This window comes from Macaca thibetana, chromosome 5 (genome assembly GCF_024542745.1).
Source record: "Macaca thibetana thibetana isolate TM-01 chromosome 5, ASM2454274v1, whole genome shotgun sequence".
NCBI classification, from domain to species: Eukaryota; Metazoa; Chordata; class Mammalia; order Primates; family Cercopithecidae; genus Macaca; species Macaca thibetana.
In genome coordinates this window covers 135220934-135244005 of record NC_065582.1, presented here as the reverse complement: position 1 = coordinate 135244005, position 23072 = coordinate 135220934, and the positions used below count along the sequence as shown (strand labels likewise).

At 38.8% G+C, this 23072-nt stretch overlaps 2 protein-coding genes across 4 annotated transcripts in view; both read right to left on the bottom strand.

The window, feature by feature from the left end:
• Window positions 1-23072, bottom strand: part of MRPS18C (mitochondrial ribosomal protein S18C) — an 856900-nt gene that overhangs the window by 434982 nt on the left and 398846 nt on the right. The gene's annotated exons all lie outside the window — the stretch shown is intronic.
• COPS4 (COP9 signalosome subunit 4) overlaps window positions 1-23072 on the bottom strand; it is a 160207-nt gene that overhangs the window by 8260 nt on the left and 128875 nt on the right. The window contains exons 3-9 of the mRNA XM_050790165.1: window positions 21095-21174; window positions 18196-18347; window positions 17538-17641; window positions 10871-11024; window positions 10547-10697; window positions 5256-5426; window positions 1637-1752 (exon numbers count right to left, since the gene is read on the bottom strand). Of these exons, the coding sequence (XP_050646122.1) occupies window positions 1637-1752; window positions 5256-5426; window positions 10547-10697; window positions 10871-11024; window positions 17538-17641; window positions 18196-18347; window positions 21095-21174 (928 nt within the window). The remainder of the gene's footprint in view (window positions 1-1636; window positions 1753-5255; window positions 5427-10546; window positions 10698-10870; window positions 11025-17537; window positions 17642-18195; window positions 18348-21094; window positions 21175-23072) is intronic.

The window sequence follows — 23072 nt, the reverse complement described above, 5'->3', positions numbered from 1 at the left end:
GACCTGGTTATTTATTAATTTTGACCATCTTCACAATCAATCAGTCCTGAATAGACTATGACTAGCATTTATTGTTAAAAATATATTCACCTCCAATAGTCTCAGCAAGAGATCATACCTTAAAGCCTCAAGAAGAAAGTCTCTTTTAATGGTAACTTAAACCTTGACTCCCAAATTGTTCTTCCTTTATTGTGTATTGAATGTATACAAGTAAAGGAATTGTTAGAAAATTCTAATTAAAAGTTCATTGTCAGGCCAGGCACAATGGCTCATGCCTGTAATCCCAGCACTTTGGGAGGCCGAGGTAGGAGGATCACTTGGGACCAGGAGTTCAAGACTAGCCTGGGCAACACAGCAAGACCCTGTTTCTTTAAAAAAAAAAAAAAAAAAAAAAAGGCTGGGCGTGGTGACTCACACTTGTAATCTCAGCACTTTGGGAGGCTGAGGCTGGTGGATCACAACATCAGAAATCTGAGATCAGCCTGGCCAACACAGTGAAACCCCATCTCTACTAAAAATACAAAAATTAGCTAGGCGTGGTGGTGTAATCTCAGCTACTCAGGAGGCTTAGGTAAGAGAATTGCCTGAACCTGGGAGGCAGAGGTTGCAGTGAACTGAGATTACACCACTACACTCCAGCCTGGGCAACAGAGCTAGAGTCCGTCTTGGGGGAAAACAAACAAACAAAAACATTAGCCAGGCGTGGTGATGCATAATTGTAGTACCAGCTACTTGGGAGTCTGAGGCAGGAAGATTGCTTGAACCCACGAGTCTGAAGCAGCAGTAAGCTATGATCGTGCCACTGCACTCCAGCCTGGGTGACAGAGCAAGAGCCTGTCTCTAAAAATAAACAAAAAAAAAAACAAATAAACAGACAAAAAATTTCACTGCCAGAGAAAAAGGGATGTGACCCATAACTGCATGACTTTAAAGTTTACAAATTAGCTAAAAGTAAGGTTGATTGCTTAATTTTATTTAAAATCAAGAGAATATTTTGTAAATGATACCTGCAATACTCTCTAAATGTCATTGGTACTTTGTCAGAATTTATATATAGTCAACCAAAACCTAAAACAAACAATAAAATTACATTCCCTAGTAAGTCAGTCAACTTCTTAAGTTAAATCCAAGCATAGAAGCTACAACAGAATAGCCTGGAGCATTACCATATCATTCTCTCAAAAAGATGAAATATTTAAACTTTGAGTCAATCTAGGGCACAAAAAAGTAAGGCATGTATCAAAATCTTAGTCAGAAGTCAAAAACCACTATAAAGTAGATTTAAACAGACACCAAACAAAGACATTCTCAGAAAATGGGTGTCATAACCTGAAACTCCTGAAAGATTTCTATTCTAGGTCATTTGATCACAAAACACAATTTAAAACACCAAAAACACTAAGAGAATTCCACTAAACATACTAGGCCTATTTTAACTTCTAAAGAATTTATTTACATTTACTTGTGGCTTTTAGGTGTAATTCTGTTGTTTCCAACATTTATCTTGTTGGAAGATAACAAATGTTGTTTCCAACATGTATTTTCTTGTTGTTTCCAACATTTATTTTATTTTCTCATTATTTTAATAGTTTCACCTCTTAACTGTTTTTAAAATGTATTGGAATCAAGAAGATACCTTAGCTGCAGGGATCTCTAAAAGAGCTCCAAGTTCTTCAAAGGTAATATTATTATATAATTTGCTTGCAGACAACAAATTGTGTTCAATAACAGCTCTGTCCAAGATGCTGGAACCTTAAACATAAATAAGACAGTTACAAGTTTGAAACCAGTTTTATACTCTAAAAAGATGCATCATTTTTTCTGAAAATTTCCAGGCATGTAATAACTCTGATCAAATTTAATTTCTCTGATCAAAATTTTAAAAGTAGCCAATATATGATGTAGTTTCATTAATGTACAATTAAATAAAAATAACACTTAGCAAATGAATGATTGGCAAGTAATTATTAAGTAAATAGATCTAACGCTTTGGATTTGGAATCTTGCTTCTTTAGGCTATCAAATTCATTAGCTTTTTTTTTGGAGACAGAATTTCATTCTGTTGCCCAGACTGGAGTGCAGTGGCACAATCTCTGCTCACTGCAACCTCTGTCTCCCAGGTTCAAGCAATTCTCATGCCTAAATCTCCTGAGTAGCTAGGACTACAGGTGTGCACCACCACACCTGGCTAATTTTTTGTATTTTTAGTAGGGACAAGGTTTCATCATGTTGGCCAGGCAGGTCTCACCTGGCCTCAAGTGATGCTCCCACCTGGGCCTCCCAATGTGCTGTGATTACAGGCATTAGCTATGGCGCCTGGCCCATTAACTTTTCTTTCTACAAGCATAAACTTTTACTAGCAAGCAGCAGCACAACAATCATGCAACCTGTTCTGCAAGCTTCATAAAGTGATCTCTATTCTTGTGGGCACTCCATGAGCATCAAACCAAGGCAAATGTGAGAAATATCCAGATCCAGACCCAGGACCAGGCTGAGAGATCAGGCATAGAATCCTCTTTTCAGTGAGGTCATACAGTATCTGATAATGTTCCGGACCCAAGGTCCTACTTTGAATGTTATTAGACCACTGGGCTCACCCCATGCTTACATATTTCTGCTGAACATTTAACTACTGTAATGAGTGCAGGGGACAAAATATACTTGGAGACTTCAAGGGAAGTATTCTGAGAACCCCTGTTTCTTACAGTGCCTCACCTTCTCCTTTTCCAGAATTCCACCCGCGATCTGCTAGTATTTCACTTAACTCCTATCTCCCAGTTTACCGTGCTGGTTCCTCCTCCTTTTTCTTCTCTCAAATATTAGAGGGCTTAATTTTGCACCTTCTTCTCTTTTTATCCTACCATCAAAATGCTGATAATGATCAGACACATATCTGTAATCTAAATCTCCCTTTTGAATTCAGACTTATACAGCCAACTACCTAAATATCCAATCCATTAATTTTATAAATATCTCAAATTTAATACGTCCAAAAAAGCAGGCAGGTGCAGTGGCTTACCCCTATAATCCCAGCACTTTGGGAAGCCAAGACGGGAGGACTACTTGAGCCCAGGAGTTCAAGATCAGCCTGGGCAACATGGAGACACCATGTCTCTACAAAAAAATTTAAAAATTAGCAAGGTGTGAAGGCACATGCCTAAGCTTCTGGGGAGGTGGAGGTAGGTGGAAGGATCATTTGAGCCCAAGAGGTTGAGGCTGCAGTGAGCTATGGCATCATGCCAGCCCCAGCCTGGGCAAAAGAGTGATACCCTGTCTCAAAAAGTAAAAAAAAGGCCGGGCGCGGTGGCTCAAGCCTGTAATCCCAGCACTTTGGGAGGCCGAGATGGGCGGATCACGAGGTCAGGAGATCGAGACCATCCTGGCTAACACGGTGAAACCCCGTCTCTACTAAAAAATACAAAAAATAGCCGGGCGAGGTGGCAGCGCCTGTAGTCCCAGCTACTCGGGAGGCTGAGGCCGGAGATATGGCGTGAACCCGGGAGGCGGAGCTTGCAGTGAGCTGAGATCCGGCCACTGCACTCCAGCCTGGGCTACAGAGCGAGACTCCGTCTCAAAAAAAAAAAAAAAAAAAAAAAAGTAAAAAAAAAAAAAAAAAGGACTGCTTAGCCAGGCACAGTGGCTGATGTCTGTAATCCCAGTGCTTTGGAAGGCTGAGGTGGGAGAACTGTTTGAGGCCAGGAGTTCAAGACTAGCCTGGGCAACATAGTGAGACCCTAACTCTACAAAAAATTAAAACATTAACCGGGCATGGTGGTGTGCACCTGCAGTCCCAGTTACTTTGTTCTAGGCTGCAGTGAGCCATGATTGCCCCAGTGCACTCTAACCTGGACAACAGAGCACAACTATAACTAACAAAAGAAAAACTTCTCTCCTCAGTCTGTTCTTCTCCCAGTCTATCCCATGTCAAAAAGTAGTACAGCAGGCAGAGGGGAGGCAAGAATAAGGAGTTATTGTTCAATAGGTACAGAGTTTTAGTTTGGGAAAATGTAAAAGTTCTGGAGATGGATGTCGGTGATGGTTGCACAATGTGAAAGTACTTAATGCCACAGAACTCCACATGTTAAAATGGTGATTTTTATGTTATATATATTTTATCACAATTTTTTTTAACAAGGTCATACACTGTCACTGAAACTGGAGTGCCATGGGGCAATCACAGCTCACTGTAACCTTGACCTCCTGGGCTCAACCAATCCTCCCACCTCAGCCTCCCAAGTAGCTAGAACCACAGGCATGTACCACCATCCCTAGCTGTTTTTCTTTACATTTTGTAGAGATAAGGCCTCACTATGTTGCACAGGTTGGTCTGAAACTCCCAGGCTCAAGTGATCCTCCCGCCTTAGCCTCCCAAAGTGCTGGGATTACAGGCATGAGCCACCATGCCCAGCCATAATATATATATTTTTAAGCAGTACAGCAGTATACCCAGTTAAAAGGACTGTATCGCTGGGCACTGTGGCTCACGCCTGTAATCTCATCACTTTGGGAGGCTGAGGCAGGCGAATCACCTGAGGTCGGGAGTTCGAGATCAGCCTGAGCAACATGGAGAAACTCCATCTCTACTAAAATTACAAAATTAGCCGGGTGTCGTGGCGCATGCCTGTAATCCCAGCTACTTGGGAGGCCGAGGTAGGAGAATCACTAGAACCCGGGAGGCAGAGGTTGTGGTAAACCGAGATTGCACCATTGCACTCCAGCCTGGGCAACAAGAGTAAAACTCTCTCTCAAAAAAAATAAAAAATAGGCCAGGCATGGTGGCTCACACCTGTAATCCCAGCATTTTGGGAGGCCAAGGTGGGTGGATCATGAGGTCAGGAGATTGAGACCATCCTGGCTAACATGGTGAAACCCCGTCTCTACTAAAAATATAAAAAAATTAGCCGGGCATGGTGGCAGGTGCCTGTAGTCCCAGCTACTCAGGAGGCTGAGGCAGGAGAACGGTATGAATCCAGGAGGCGGAGCTTACAGTGAGCCAAGATTACGTCACCTGGCCACTGCACTACTCTAGCCTGGGAGACAGAGCAAGACTCCATCTCAAAAGAAAATTAAAAAAAAAAAATTTTTTTAATTTAAAAAATAAAAATAAAAAAATAAAAATAATTCCTCTTTTTTTATGAGGAAGTGTTATATAGAATTATTATTAAAAGACAGCAAGATGCTTCTAATTTAACATGATGTTCACTAGTCTGTACCTAAACATTGACTACCATATACACATAAGCCATGATCATTACCATCAGCTGTAGTTGCTTTTTGGTGAGGCATCAGCATGGCGGCAAATTCTTGAAGCTGATTTCCTCTGATGATCCTATCTAGGTACATTTTCTCTAGGATCCCATAGGCAGCAAGTTGCTGGCACCTTTCATCCTTAAAAAGAGTAGCTAGCATCCGAGAACGCTGCTGTCCTAAGAGAAATAAATGAGCATCAAATTTCACAATGTTATTTTCACAATGTTTCTTTAGGAAAAAAAAAATCTATCTTATGACCCCATTTTTGTCTACTAAATATACAGCCAGTACTCATTATTCATGGTAATCATGGTCTGCAGTCACTGATGACACTGAATTATCAAGTACTAAACTGCTGCTCCTATGGGAATAAAGGTTAGGTTCCTGTGAGCATCTGGTCACAACATCTTCATCAACGAATTAATCTGTAACCTTGTTTTATGTGTGTTTCTGTTTAGAGACATCCTATTTAATATATATATTGTTGATTCATTAACATTGAACTCACGGCCAACACTATAAATCACACCTAAATGAAGCTATCTAACACACGAATTTTCTCCATAGGGCACTTAAGACCACCCCCCAGAGAGCACTATGGCTGCGTGCCATTGTAAACAGCAAAATCACTGAAAACAGAACAAAAGTGTGAAAAACATGATCTGAAACAGACCATGAGAAGGATATTTGTGTACGGTATAAAAGTAAAAAAACAAGCAGGGAATCTACATGTTCAACCTCAGGTGGAAACATGCCAGGACATTCAAATGTTTTGCCACCCTGCACATATCTGCAAATGACAGTGGAAGTGCTGCAAGTATTGACTTTGGGGTTATGAATAAATTTTATAATTCAGAAACATGGAATCCACAGACAAAGAAGAGCAACTATATAGTCATACATGAAGAATTTCAGGCCAAAATGTTACAAGCGGTTGGAAGAACAGGTGATTTCTATTTTCCTTTTCTTATTTGTACTTCTACAATAAACATTCATTATTTCATTAATAAAAAATTTATGAAAGATGAAAAAATATTTATCTGATACGGAGACTTAATATTCATAATTTCAATTTATATTTTCAAGGAACTTTAGTGACAACTGATAACAATAAAAAAATCAAACTCACGAAAATGATCCTATCAACAACCTTTTTCTTTTTAAATATATTTCTAGTTCTTTATACCAAAACAGCCTAACCACCCAGAAGCAATGAGCATATCTAATGTCCAAATCTTGGTAGCCCATTAAAAAGAACTAGGGATCCTTGAAAAATAGCTGATTTCAAGTCTGAGGCAGGCAAAATACAAGATAAATCCAAGTCACCTTTTTCTGCTAATTCGCAGGGAAGTATTCAAAGGTTAATGGGGCCATGTCAAAAAGACATAACTGGCCAGGCACAGTGGCTCATTCCTATAATCCCAGCACTTTGAGAGACCAAGATGGAGGGATTGCTTGAGGCCAGACTACCCTGGCCAACATAGCAAGACCTCATCTCCATTAAAAAAAAAACAAAAAAGGCATAACCTAGTCATGTTTGAGGAACAATTTGAACATCAAAAAGAGTAACAATTGTTAATTGTCATACGCTGAATAAATAAAAAGCTGTGTCAAATATACAAGAATGTTCATAGCAGTACTATTCCTAGCAGCCAATAAGAAATTAGGATAAATGAATTGTGGTATAGTCATACAATGAAATACTATATAACAAGGAAAATGAAGAAAGTACAAATACACATAGCCATGGATAAACTTCATAAAATTGAGCAAAAGAAGAATGAATACACTATATGATTTCATTTATATAAAAAAAAATAAGACGGCTAATATATACTAGTGATTATTCTTGTAGGGTTAGGAGTTGGGGCTAGTGACTTGAAGAAAGCATAAAGAAGGCGGAGTGTTGGTAACATCTTGTTTCTTGTTCTGGATGCTTGTTACATGGAGGTGTTCAGCTTGTGAAAATTCATCAAGCTGTATACTTTTCATATGTGTACTTTTCCTGTGTGCATATCATACTAACAGAAAATAAGCAGGAAAAAAGTACAAAGTAAAAAGTTCAAAATAAAAGTTAAAAAAGGAAGAAAAAAGTTCATGCAGAAGAATAGAATGAGCAAATCACCATTTTGTAACATACAATGTAATGAATGACCCAAGCAAGGATTATTACTATTATTATTATTTTTTATTTTTCGAGACGGAATTTCGCTCTTGTTGCCCTGGCTGGAGTGCAATGCCGCGATCTCGGCTCACTGCAACCTCCGCCTCCCGGGTTGAAGTGATCCTCCTGCCTCAGCCTCCTGAGTAGCTGGGATTACAGGCATGTACCACCACACTCAGCTAATTTTGTATTTTTAGTAGAAACGAGGTTTCTCCATGTTGGTCAGGCTGGTCTCAAACTCACAACCTCAGGTGATCCGCCCACCTCGGCCTCCCAAAGTGCTGGGATTACAGGCGTGAGCCACCGCCCCCGGCCCCAAGCAGGGATTCTTAATGGATGCTAACTTATTATGTAAAAGGAAGTAGAAAACAGAATTTTTAACGTCATAGAATGCAAAAAGCTTATTGATATGGTTTCAGATTCCACATTGCAACTAACCTGTAAGAAACTATACCATCTGTCAAGTATAGTATCAAAGAATATCCACAATTACCTGAAAATGAGATTAAAATGTGCTTGTCTTTTCCAGCTACACATCTGTGTGAGGCTGAATTTTCTTCATATACTTTAACTAAAATAACCTATTCAAACGGAGTGAACGAGGAAGTGCCTATAAGAATTGAGCTGTTTCGGTCAAGCGCGGTGGCTCACACCTGTACTCCCAGCACTTTGGGAGTCCAAGGCGGGTGGATCACAAGGTCAGGAGATCGAGACCATCCTGGCTAATATGGTGAAACCCGGTCTCTACTAAAAAATACAAAAAATTAGCCAGGTGCGGTGGTGGGCAGCTGTAGTCCCAGCTACTCGGGAGGCTGAGGCAGGAGAATGGCATGAACCTGGGAGGCTGAGCTTGCAGTGAGCCAAGATTGCACCACTGCACTCCAGCCTGGGCAACAGAGCCAGACTCCGGAAAAAAAAAAATTTTTTAATGCAAAACAATTCCATTCCCAGTAACATTTTTTGCTTAGAAAAATATAATTGTTTTTCATAAAAGTATGTCATTTATGTTTACATGTAAAGGGTCTATTATTGCTACTTTAAAATAAATTAATAAATTATCTTAAATTACTCATTTAATTTCTAACAATCAGTAGATAGAATCTACATAAACAAGAGCTTTTGGGTTCTCAATACTTTTTCAGAGTGTAAAGGGGTCCTGACACCAAGAAATTTGAGAACCTAAAGTACTGAAAGAAAACATTGAGGGATTTAAAATGACATATAATTTCAGAGTAGGGAAGACTTTTCTAAGCAAGTCAACAAAACTTAGAAGCCATTAAAGAAAGATTAATAAATGTAATTAAGTAAACATTAAAAGGTTCTGCATGGGAAAAATGTCATAAACAAAACCAAAAAGATGACAAGTTATGAAAAATTTTAATTTTCCTTTATATCTAAAGAGCTTTCACAAGTCACCAAGAAAGGACAAACAACTCAAAAAATGGCCAATCAACATAAATGTATAATTCACTCAATAAAGAAATACAGATTTTTCAACAATGTTTTTAAACATACAAAAAATGCTCAAGAGCTTTTGTAAATACAAATTAAAACTAAAGTGAGATATGGTTTTTCATCTACCGGATCAGAAAAGATAAAAGAATGTGGTAATATCTGTGTAAGAAATCAGGTGCTCATGAATATTTTTGTTTGGAGTGTAATAGTACAGGGCAATGTGTAACGTCTATCAAAAATTCAAAAGTATGTACCTTTGAATCCAGAAAGTTAACCTATACATATATTCATACATGTGCATAATCACTATAGTGTTGTGATTGACTAAATGAATTATGATAAAGCCAGACAACAGAAAATCAAAAAGAATGAGTTATATGTACTGACATGTAAAGATCACAATGATGTATACAGTTACAATAAAAAGGCAAGTTGCAAAAGTGTGTATATGCTACCATTTGTATTGAAAGAAATGTAAGAAACCAGTAAAAGTTCTTTAGAAAAAGAAGTAGTACCATGTTCATGTACTGCCTTTTCAGTAACAAAAAATAAAATAAATAAGATTACTAGTCTATAAAGAATAAAATGGGATGGGTGTGGTGGCTCACACCTGTAATCTCAGCACTTTGGGAAGCCAAGGCAGGTGGATCACATGAGCCCAGGAGCTCAAGACCAGACTGGGCAACATGAAGAAACCCCATCTCTAGAAAAATACAAAAAATTTAGCCAGGCATGGTGGTGTGCACCTGTAGTCCCAGCTACTTGGGAGGCTGAGGTGGGAGGATCACTTGAGCCCAGGAGGTTGAGGCTGCAGTGAGTAGTGATTGCACCACTGCACTCCAGCCTGGGTGATAGAGTGATTTAAGAAAAGCTATGGTTTAGAATTAGCATTTCCTCTTAACACTCATTCTACTTCATAAGTGATTTACATGCTATAATTCAGTAAAAAGAACAAACAATATTTGTTACATGTATTGAAGAAAAGGATAAATGTCAGGTCTAAAACTGAGACTTGAAGGTTAAAAAAAAAATCAAAAGCAGTGTATTATCATTTCATCAATCTACAGATTTTAATTTTTGTTTCACTCTGCACAATTCTCACTTAAGTTGATATCCACTTCTTTAGTGAAATTTTAGAACTTTACATTATCTCTTTTAACTATTCTTTTTTTTTTTTTTTTTTTTTTGAGACGGAGTCTTGCTCTGTCACCCAAGGTGAAGTGCAGGGGCGCGATCTCAGCTCACTGCAAGCTCCACCTCCTGGATTCACACCATTCTCCTGCCTCAGTCTCCTGAGTAGCTGGGACTACAGGCACCCGCCACCATGCCCGGCTAATTTTTTGTATTTTTAGTAGAGACGGGGTTTCACTGTGTTAGCCAGGCTGGTCTCAATCTCCTGACCTCGTGATCCGTTACAGGTGTGAGCCACCGCACCCAGCCCTCTTTTAACTATTCTTAACACATGTGCATAATAGACTGATATGAGCATATTAAATTATTTTAACAAATCATTTTATTTCTGTTTTTGTTTAAACACTTAAACTACATTTACCATAATTGTATTACAAAGACATCCCTTTGAAGAATAGTTCCTTGCTAAATTTTCCAACAGTAACCAACCTAAAGTTATTAAGCAAAGATAACTGTTCATTTAAGTATAAATTATTACATGTTTACCTGCTGAAGCTAAGATCGTACAGTGCAAAGCATGTTTTAAGGCCTCTAGTCTTTCACTTTCGTGGACTATTGTCTTGTAAGAGAGTTCATTGTACCTTTGTGCAGCTTCAATGAATTTTCTTCTATAATCAAGAACACGTGCATAGCATACCTACAGAAGGAAAATGTTTCAATTAGGCGACAAATTAAAAAGCGAGAGTTGAAAAAAAAAAAAACAGAGAAACAATTTCTAATATTTCAGAGCATCTATCAGATGTTCTGGAATATCTTAGTATGTCACAATTCTCCAATACAAAATTAATTCCAAATCAACTTATCTGTTACCTTATAATGTATCTGTAATTGTTCATTGGTTGATTCATTCTGAAGCAACGATGCTCTATTTATGTAAGCCTCCGCCTGGACTGGATCATCATCCTCCAGATATAGCCTAGCAATCTTCAAGTAAGTCTCCAGTTTATAATCTACATTGTACTGTCTAGGATGTAACAGAAAAACACATAATGACTCAATATTTTGTCAAGAAAATTTTAGGAATAATAGAAGATATGTTGTTTTTTCCTCATATATATTCTAGTACCGTAAGGGAATCAAACTTTTTACTGCATTACACAAAAACTAAAAAGTTTTATTGAATTTTTATTATCATTAATCACATTATATCTTAGCTGCTTTTAATCCTCAATCTCACAAGCTAAAAGCTAAAGAACAACTGCTCAGTTTAGGGGTATATCATATATGACTAGTGGGACAACCTTCCTAGAAAATAATTGGGAAATATGCTCTCCAACCATCCTTTGAATCCTTTAAAATGCATATACCCTTAACCCACCATACATTTACCTTTAGAAAATAAATCCTAAGGCCAGGTGTGGCGGTTCATGCCTATATTTCCAACACATTGGGAGGCCTAGGTGGGGGGGATCACCTGACGTCAGGAGTTCGAGACCACCCTGACCAACATGGTAAAAACACAAAATATTAGCCGGGCATGGTTGGCACACACTTGTAATCCCAGCTACTCGGGAGGCTGAGACAGGAGAATTGCTTGAACTCAGGAGGCAGAGGCTGCAGTGAGCCAAGATCGTGACATTGCACTCCGGCCTGGGTGACAGAGTGAGACTTAGTCCCAAAAAAAAAAAAAAAAAGAAATCCTAAAAAGATAGCCAGATAGCCAGGGATGTGCATACATATGCATATAAAAGGATATTAATTTGTTAAATTATTTATAAATATCTATGCTAGGAAAAAAAATGGAAATCACCCATTATGATATTATTGGTGATCAAGTTGTGGTGCATAAAAATGGTAGAATACAAGGCTGGGCATGGTGGCCCACCTATAATCCCAGCACTTTGGGAGCCCGAGGCAGGCAGATCACGAGGTCAGGAGTTCAAGACAAGCCTGACCAACATGGTGAAACCCCATCTCTACTAAAACACAAAAATTAGCTGGGCATGGTGGCACACATCTGCAGTCCCAGCTACTCGGGAGGCTGAGGCAGGAGAATAGCTTGAACCCGGGAGGCGGAGGTTGCAGTGAGCCGAGATCATGCCATTGCACTCCAGCCTGGGCAACAGAGCGAGACTCCATCTCAAAAAAAAGAAAGGTAGAATACTGTATAATTATAATCTAGTCACTATGTATTTTTCCTAAGTGAAAAAACTGGATAAAACAGTATGTAAAACACTATTAAAATGTATTTCGATACACATATATCAAAATAGTAATAGCAATTATCTGTGGGTAGTAAGATTATAGGTGGTTTTCATTTTCTTCTTCATCTCAGTGGTCACATTTTATGCCAGGAATGTATAACTAAAGACCTCACATAATTCAAAACTCACATGAAACAAGATTAATCCTAACAGAAAAATTAATCCTATTTACCTGCAAGAGTGGTGCCACCATATGGCAAGAACACAGAGTTTATAATTCACTTGGCCCCAGATTTGAAAATAATTCTATACTTTACTGATTTGGGGGGGATGGAGAATGGGAGGAGAGATTTATGCAAATTTAATTTTTGCATATATTAATATTCTGTACTTTTTTCCATTCATAATTCAAATATACATTGCTTGCCACGTACAGCACTATATTCTTGAATTTTCCAATTTTTTGCCAAGTGTAACTATTATATCAATTACTTTTTTTTTTTTTTGAGATGGAGTCTCGCTCTGTTCCCCAGGCTGGAGTGCAGTGGCGCCATCTCGGCTCACTGCAAGCTCTGCCTCCCGGGATCATGCCATTCTCCTGCCTCAGCCTCCTAAGTAGCTGGGACTACAGGCGCCCGACACCGCGCCCGGCTAATTTTTTTTGTATTTTTAGTAGAGACGAGGTTTCACTGTGGTCTCGATCTCCTGACCTTGTGATCCGCCCGCCTCGGCCTCCCAAAGTGCTGGGATTACAGGCGTGAGCCACCACGCCCAGCCATCAATTACTTTAATAATCAGAATGAATCATTTTTTGAAAGAAAAAGTTCCCATTTATCCAAAGTCTACATTTAGTTACTTTAACTTGTTTAGAAAACCAATGACATTTTTATCTCTTTGGTTTACTCACAGATAAGGATAATGCTACAGTACTACTAAAATGACAATTATGACCACTGTAAAAAACAATATCTAATTTTATATTTATTTCAGCTACCACTGAAAAGAAATCAATTGCCCTGTGCTAGGGAGAAAATACAAGGTAAAGAATAAGACGAAAGCAATCAAGAAAGCCCAGCTTTTTCAAACTACCAAATTATCAAGGGACCTTGAAATGCAAAATTCAGCATCTACATATGAAGGCTTTTTTACAAACTGGCTGCTTTTTCAAGGAGCATCATTGCCTAGTAACTTCATAAATAATGCACAAAAGGCAAGATGTCTGAAGCAGTGTCTGCCTCACTATCGCAAATATTAATGAAGAACAAAAAAAGAATTCCTCCTTCACCTGGTAAAGGAGTAGAAAGGCAGATGAAGATATTTTTAAGTCCTTCACAGTTGGTACCGTTTTATACTTGCCAACTTGAAGAGGAAGTGTTTTCAATACAATAACCAATAGTCTCACATCTTTCATCCTCATACAATATACTTAGGAGAAATGTTTCATAAAGAAGTATAAATTTTAAAAAATATATACATCAAGAGGTAAGACTGGTTGAATAAGAGTTATAAACCATCTTTTTTTTTTTTTTTGAGACAGAGTCTCACTCTTGTCACCCAGGCTGGAGTGCAGTGACAAGATGTCGGCTCACTGCAACCTCCGCCTCCTGGGTTCAAGCGATTCTTGTGCTTCAGCCTCCCTAGTAGCTGGGATTACAGGCACACACCACCACACTTAGCTAATTTTTGTATTTTAGAAGAAACAAGGTTTCATCATGTTGGCCAGGCTCGTCTCAAGCTCCTGACCTCAGGTGATCTGCCCACCTTGGCTTCCCACAGTGCTGGGATTACAGGCATGAGCTACCACGCCCTGCCATCTTAATTTTTTAAAACTGTTTTTCTACCTCATTTTCTCTAGTATCTCAAACCCAACAATCCTTGAACCCACTGTGCCCTCCAAACCACTTACCCCTTACATGTCACTGCCTTTCCCCATAAAGGCCTCACTTTCCTCTTTACCTAGCCTAACTCCTATGGTCACTCACTCATTGTAATCACTTGTAATCATTGAATTGCATAGGCACTCATCTCCCTTGTCCCTCTCTTGCTGTCATACTTGTTGGGCAAAAATCGTAACTGTGGTTAAACCTAATTGTTTGCTCACTCCCTTCCTGCACTCATATAGCTGAAATGTGATGGGAAAAAGCAGCAAATCAAATTTTTTTTTGAGATGGGGTCTCAGTGTGTTGCCCAGTCTGGGCTCAAATTTCGGGGCTCAAGGGATCCTCCCACCTCTGCCGAGACTGAGGCTTGTAGCTGGGACTATAAGCACGAAGCCACTGTGCCCAGCATGACTGATCTAATTTTAATCATTATGACCTTTAACAAGTCCTTAATGTTGCCAAGTTTACATGCTGAGTCCATTCATTGTCCCACTCTCCTAAGGGGATTACTTCTCACACTATTGTCTCTCTTCAACCTCACACTCCACCCCCATCCACCATTCCAGCTGATGTCTCTGATTTCAACTTCCTTAAGAATATTGAAGCAAGGCTGGGCATGGTGGCTCACACCCGTAATCCCAGCACTTTGGGAGGCCAAGGCAGGTGGATTGCTTGAGCCCCAGAGTTTGAGACCAGCCTGGGCAACACGGTGAAACTCCGTCTCTACTAAAAATACAAAAATTAGCCAGGCGTAGTGGCGTGCACCTGTAGTCCCAACTACTTGGGAGGTTAGGAGATGGACGTTGCAGTGAGCTGAGATCACGCCACTGACTACAGCTTGGTTGACAGAGCCAGAACCTCTCTCGAAACCAAAAGCCAACAAGAAAAGAATACTGAAGCAATGCAATGAAAGAGTACTTGCAGAAATTCCATGACAATATCACTAATATGTCTACAGACATTTTTATTGTCACAACTAGGAACAGCAGTACTATTGGCATCCAGCAAGCAGAGGACTGGTGCTGCTAAAACATCCTGCAATACACAGGACAGCCCCCACAACAAAGTATCTAGCCGAAAATGCCAGTAGTGCTGAGGCTGAGAAACTCTGCCACAGATGAACTACCCATATTCCTATCTAAAGCCTATCCCTCTGCTAGATTCCTTCCTCTCGTCTACTCCTGCAAGAATCCTCTCCCCAATTCCCCTACATCAAATTTTTGCTTTCTACTGGATCATAAAAGAAAAAGTAATCCCTTAGCTTAACAACTGCTGTCATCTTCTACCCTGTTTTTTTGCTACGTTTTTTGAAAACTCCCCCACAGGGTGGCCCATACTCACTATCTCTAAATATTCTCTTCCCATTCTCTCTTAAACCATGCAGTCAGGCTCTCGCTATCATTTCACAAAAATCAGCTCATTAAGGTTCAGTGGTTTCTACACTATTAATGCCAACAATTAACCTGTACTCCTTATCTTACTTGACCTATTAATGCCATAGCTCATCACCTGCCCCTTGACACATTTTCCTCATTTGGCTTCTAGGACACCACCCTCCACAGTATTCTGATTTCCTTCTTACCTCAATGGATAATCCTTCTCATTTGCTACATCTTCCCCCAGGCCCTGACCTCTTAACGTAGAAGTGCTCCAGGCCTCAGTATACTCAGTCCTTTGGTCTATCTACATTCCCTCCTTTGGCCATCTCATCCAATCTAATGGCTTTAAATTCCATCTATATGTCAATGACTCCCAAATATGTATATCTAGCCCAGATATCTCTTCTAATCTCCAGACTAATATATTCAACTCCTTACTACATATTTCTACTTGGATATTATATGCCCAAAATGAAACTCTTAATATTCCCTACAAGACTATTCTTCCCTACTCCAACTTTCCAATTGCTCAGGCCAAAAATCAGGACTTATCTTGACTTTTTGCACACTCTACATACAAGCCATTAGGAAATCCTTACTCTACCTTAAAAAACATATCTAGAATACTTCTCACATCCATCTTATCTGTGGTACTGTATAAGCCTTTTTTAAAAAAGACAGGGTCTTGCTTTGTGCCCCAGGTGGGAGTACAGCGGTGCGATCATGGCCCACTGCAGCCTCAAATTACTGGGTTCACACAATCCTCTCGCCTCAGCTTCCCAAGTACCTGGGAGTATAGATGCATATCACCAGGCCCAGCTAATTTAAAAAAAAAAAAAAATTTTTTTTGTAGGGATGGGGGGCAGTCTCACTATGTTGCCCAAGTTGGTCTCAAACTCCTGGGCTCAAGCAATCCTCCCGCCTCAGCCTCCCAAGTAGCTAGGACTATAGGCATGTGCCACCATGCCCAGCTTTTTCTTTCTTTTTTCTTTTGTTGGTGGAGATAGGGTCTAGCTATGCTGCCCAAGCCGGTCTTGAACTCCTGGGCTCAAGCAATCTTCTCCCACCTCAGCCCCCCAAAGTGCTTGGACTATAGGCATGAGCCACTGTACCTAGTCTCATAAGCCTCTTAACTAATATCCCTACTTCTATCACTGCTTGCCTACAGTTTATTCTCAACCCAGTAGTGAGAGTAACTATTTAAAACAGAAATCAGATCATTTCACTGTTCTGTTGACAATTCTCCAATGGTTCCCCCTCATTTCACTTAGTGAAAAGTCAAATTCCTTATAATGGCTTATAAAACTCCACATAACCTGGTCCCCAGTACTCTCTGCTCTCATCCCTCATCTCTTGCCCCTTTGCTCACTCTACTCTATCCACACTGGCCTCCTTGCTCTTATTAAGAAAACACTTCAAGCTTGCTCCCATCTTAGGGCCTTTGCACTAGCCCTCCCCTCTAAGAGTATCTAGTGATGATATTCGGCCAGGTGCAGTGGCTCAAACACCTGTAATCCCAGCACTTAAAAGAGGCTGAGGTAGGCGGATCACTTGAGGTCAGGAGTTTGAGACGAGCCTGGTTAATGTGGTGAAACCCCATCTCTAGTAAAAATACAAAAATTAGCCACATGTGGTGGTGCGTGCCTGTAATCCCAGCTACTTGGAAGGCTGAGGCAGGAGAATCGCTTGCACCAAGGAGGCAGAGGTTGCGGTGAGCCAAGATCATGCCATTGCACTCCAGCCTGGGCAACATAGCAAGACTCCGTCTCAAAAAAAAAAAAAAAAAAGTATCTGGCAATATTCTTTCCTCAGATCACTCATAGCTACTCCCTTACCTCCTTCAAGTCTTTGATAAAGTGACATCAGGGCCACCCTACTACCCCAATCACCCTATTTAAATATACATACAACCTGTCCCTGCTTTGCCCCCTTACTTTTCTTCACAGCACTTATCACCTTCTAACACACTACAAATTTTTGTATTTGTTTCCTGTACTAGAATGTAAGAAAAAATATAAGTGAGCGATTATATACATCCTATATATAGTCATCCAATATCCACTATTTACTATACTTTTGTCCTGTTTCCAAAGGAATTCCCACCAACACTTGGGCTGCATTTCTCCAATCTTCTTCTTTCTCATATATAGATGCAAGATGCTGTCTTATGGAAGCAACCTGGAATAACAAGTATACATGTCAAATCATTTCAACTGACATTAGTAACTAATTAAAATAAGTAGGAAAATTATTCTAAAGTGGCAACTCAACATACTAAGCTGCCAAATAAATAGTAAAAGTTTATCGAGACCACCCAAGTTTTCCTATGAATTTTGCATTTACAGAATATCAAAGTAGTGAACTGAAGCAACACATTTCTGCAATGTGGATTATGGCAAAATACTGTAGTTTAAATGTTAAATTTAGCTTGTATGCTCCTGCATACACGATGCTGGAGTTTTCCTGTTTTCAGCTGAAATACCACTTTTACTGATTTTAAAAAATTGTCCAGAGAGCAATATTTGGTTCAGAAAATCAAGTTTTACTTTATAAGCAAATGTCAGTTAGAGTTGTAACATCCTAATATTTACTTGATTTTGCATCAAAAAATGCTGTTTGGCACAAAGTTTTGTCAAAAATGAAACTGGATGATTATCTCCTTTAAGGATTTAATAATATCAGATTCTCAGAATAACTGCTCAAGTTTAAAAACCACTGCTCTAGATTTTTACCTGCTCCTCAAATGAAATGACTCTAGGCTGGATCTTTTCCAAGGTGAAGTGATAGATTTCTTTGGCTGTGCTATCAGGCAAGTTAGGGAGATGTGTGCAAAAATCAGTCAGCAACTGCCGCGAGATCACAAGACTGACATTCTCATTTACCACTTGTTAAAAAAAAAGATAAGAAAACATGAGATACTGATAAAGTGTCCTTAAACAATCAACCTTTACTTAAAATTAATACTAACAACAATCTATATTAGTGCAGCCTTCAATGCATTATTCAAGGATTTCCATACCCCTATCATTTTATATTACATCATGAGTTTTCCTTATGCTGAATTACTTGATTACACAATGACTACACAAAAACAGTAAAAATAGGCCGGGTGCAGTGGCTCACGCCTATAATCCCAGCACTTTGGGAGGCCGAGGCGGGAGGATCATGACGTCAGGAGTCTGAGACCAGCCCGACCACCATGGTGAAACCCTGTCTCTACTAAAGATACAAAAAAAAATTAGTCAGGTGTGGTGGCAGGCGCCTGTAGTCCCAGCTACTCAGGAGGTTAAAGCAGGACAATCGCTTGAACCTGGGAGGCAGCGGTTGCAGTGAGCCGAGATCGCAGCACCATAGTCCAGCCTGGGCGACAGAGCTAGACTCTGTCTCAAAATAAATAAATTATTTAATTAATTAAAAAATTTTAAAAACCAGCAAAAATAACATAACTTTTCTAAGAAACATAAATAATTGAAAAAAATTTTTAAAAGCTGATAATTTTATCTTATTTTTCTACAAAGTGAAGGCACAAAAACATCTATATTTTTATTTATGTGCTTATATCACACCTTGTTCCAAAAAGGAGTTAAAAAAAAAACAGTAAAATAATTTTCATGAAATTTAAATAAGGCAAGTGCTGCCGGTACAGTTATTGCCACTTATACTTTCCCAATAAAAACAATAAATAAGAACTTCAGTGAGCACTAGATGTACTGACATTATTTATAAACATTTACGAGGTATTATTTTATGTGATTAAGCTCTGGAGCCACACTGCTTCTACCACTACTGATTATACGGCTTCAGACAAGAAACTTAACTTGTCTGTGCTTCTGTTTCCTTATCTGTAACACCTATTTCATAAGGTTATTATGAAGCTTAAATGCAATAATATACACAAAGTACTTTAAACAATACCTGGTAGATAGCACTGAATAAATGTTACTATTGTAACTATTACTATCATTTTAAATGCATCATCCTTCTGAACCATTGCTTATTCAAGTCTTAAAGCAGCAGTTACTAGGAAAATAAGTGATCCAAAAACTGTTCAGTTGATGTAAATGATTTTAACAGTAGACTGCTTTTCTTGGTGGATTACTGGATTGAAAGCTTATACAAAGATCAAAGTATGTATGTATGTATGTATGTATATGTTTTTTCATTGTTTTTTTGAGACCGTCTTACTGCTGCCCAGGCTGGAGTACAGTGATGCAACCTCAGCTCACTTCAGTCTCGACCACTGGGGCTCAGGCAGTCTTCCCACCTCAGCCTTCCAAGTAGCTGGGACTACAGGCATGTACCACCATGCCAGGCTAACTTTTGCACTTTTTTGTAGAGACGAGATTTCTCCACATTGTCCAGGCTGGTTTTGAACTCCTGAGCTCAAGTGATCTCTTGGCTGGGTGCCATGACTCATACCTGTAATCTCAAAAAAAAGTGCTGGGATTACAGGCATGAGCCACAGTGCCCAGCCAAGATCGAAGTTTATAAAAAGCACTATTCTTCTGCTACTATAGTGCAATGTTCTCAATAAACCACTCCTAACAATTTTTTCAAAACCATTGCTGGTTTATCTCACACTGGAGGCCATGATTTTTTAAGTCTGTAACCTTTTAAGTTTTAAGGCAGTAACTTTTTAAGGCAGTTGTAATTAATTAGCTTATCACATATTAATTGGAATTCATTATTGGGTAATACTGGATGTGACTGAGAAAACAGTTTCATTACAAGTGTCATTAGGCATTTAAGTTACCATACAAGCTGGTATTACTCAGGGAAATATAAGCAAGTAAGAGTAGTGTATCAGAAAACCTCGTTTCTGATCTGGGCTCTGCCAGCTAAATTTCCTTGAAAAAAGTTACTTAATCCTGAGACTTGTCTTACAATATATTATACAGGGATACCTGTACCTATATGGTCTAGTCAAAGAGTTATTAAAAGGAGCCTATGTGACAGGTAATGAGTGTGAAAACACACTGTAAAGCACTATGAGATATCATTAATGACGTGAACTCACTATAAAATTCCAGCCTGAATTTTGAGTAATTTTCAAGATCACTGGATATGTTTGAAGTCAGGTAATGTGGAAAAGTTTCTGGAAGAATGAAAATTTCTAGTTCTCAATTCAACAAACATAAACATTAATAACAGCTAATTCTTACATAGCATTTATTATATGCCAGGTCCTATTCTAAGCACTTTACTAAGTATATTAAGTCATTTAATGTCCCAATAATTCTACAGAGTAGAATTTTACTGTACTACAGTAATGTACCACAGAGTACATTTTAAAGAGGAAAAGGAGGCACAGAGAGGTTAAATAATTGACCCAAGATTACACAGCTTATAAAATAGCGTACCAGAATTTGAACCCAAACTATTCTCTTCACTATTATGCTGTATTGTCCCTCATCAGCTATTATAACAACAATAACCATAAAAAACTTTAATTGGGATTGTAATTTTGAAGAAAATTCACTGAAAATTAATCAAGTTGTAAACAGTTTAAATTCTAAAATCAATCTCAATGCATATTTAATATTGATAATTTGATATAAAACAAGGCTTGAGAAAACTTTAAAGTCCTAGCTCAGTAACACAAGGCAAGCATGAAATTTCCATTTCACTTACTTGCTTCCACAAAAGCTTTCAAAGCTTCTAGTTGTTCTGCTCCAGATAATTGAATGGCTTTTTCCAGGATCTGACGATACCTACAACAATACCAAATGAATATAATGTTCTGAGGGTACATATTTTTTAATGCAAACTTTGATGTGTATTTATTCATTTCTACTTACCCTGGTTTCTTTCATAGTACTATAGTTTGTGGTTTTCTTTATAGTATATCACAGATTTTTTTAAAAAAGTTTCTAGTCTATCACAAGAAATATTAAATCTGTAATTATATAAGGTGCCACTTCATCTAGTTTTCAGTATAGTATACCAGAATTTTTTAAGTTTTCAAGTTCATCACAAGAAAGAGTGAACCTATAATTCTGTTACAGAATCTAAGGTGTCACTTTTTCTTGAAGGTTTTATTTTTGAATTTAAACTACAAAGTCAATTTCTTTTCAAATGCCTTAAAAGATAAGCTATATTTCCTCCAACTGTGTAATACACAGACACACACAAACATTATTTGAGGTGACGCAGAATCTTTTCCTCTTACAGACCTAATGTATGTAGGCTCACCAACAATAGGATAATGTTGACCAGGCAATGAAACCAAACATTAGAGACTGAATGTCTTAGTCTGTACAAAATAAACTTCACCAAGTCAAGTGCACTGATAGAATACCATTTACGCTGTCAGACAGGACCTATTTATTCTTTATTTGCATTCAGATCTAATAACTATTCTACCTAATATCTGTGACCACACAAGCTCCACGAGGACAGGACTTTTTGTGTTTTGTTCTCTGCTATGTAGACAATTATCTCAAACAATTCCTGGCATATCATAAGCACTCAAATATTCAACAGTATTAGTAATGTTTTATTTCTTAATGAGGGGTTAGTATATGAGTGTTATACTATTCTTTTGTTGTTTCGTTGCTGTTGTTTTTGAAGACGGAGTCTCGTTCTGTTACCCAGGATGAAGTGCAGTGGCATAATCTTGGCTCACTGCAACCTCCACCTCCCAGGTTCAAGCGATTCTCCTGCCTCAGCCTCCTGAGTAGCTGGGATTACAGGCGCGTGCCACCACGCCCAGCCAACTAATTTTTGTAATTTTAGTAAAAACACGGCTTCACCATGTTGGTCAGGCTGGTCTTGAACTCCTGACCTCATGATCCGCCCACCTCGGCCTCCCAAAGTGCTGGGATTACACGCGTGAGCCACCATGCCTGGCCTATACTATTCTTTATCTCTTTTGTCTTAATCTTTTTTTTTTTTTTTGAGATGGAATCTTGCTCTGTCACCCAGGCTGGAGTGCAGTGGCACGATCTAGGCTCACTGCAACCTCCGCCTCCCAGGTTCAAGCAATTCTCCTGCCTCAGCCTCCGGAGTAGCAAGGACTACAGGTACGCACCACCACGTGTGGCTAATTTTTGTATTTTTAGTGGACATGGGGTTTCCCCATGTTGGCCAGGCTGGTCTCGAACTCCTGACCTTAGGTGATCCGCCCACCTCGGGCTCCCACAGTGCTGGGATTACAGGCGTGAGCCACCACACCCAGCCAATTGTACTATTTTTTAAAAGCAGTAAATACATTTTACAAACCTAATAGCATTGCAATTATTTGGAAAGTCATCCAGAATAGTTAGGAAATAAATATACAAAAATAGAGCCTGAACTCATTCAGATTTATGACTTTCATTTTGTAGGGCACACCCTCAAGCTATCACTCAGCATTACTGACTCATATCATACAAAATTCTCACAACCTTGGTTACCTGATTTCTCAAAACCACAATGAATCAAAGTGACTTTAAGAAAGCAGATATACTGATAGAAAAGATAGCAAATTCCAAAAGAAGAAATAAATTATTCTAAGAAAGCAAGGAAATATTAAGTTTTTAAAAAATTATATTTTCAATATTGCTAAGTTTGAGGGTCCTTAAAAGATAAATTACTTTATGGCCCTGGGCATGCTTTCAGATAAGTCATA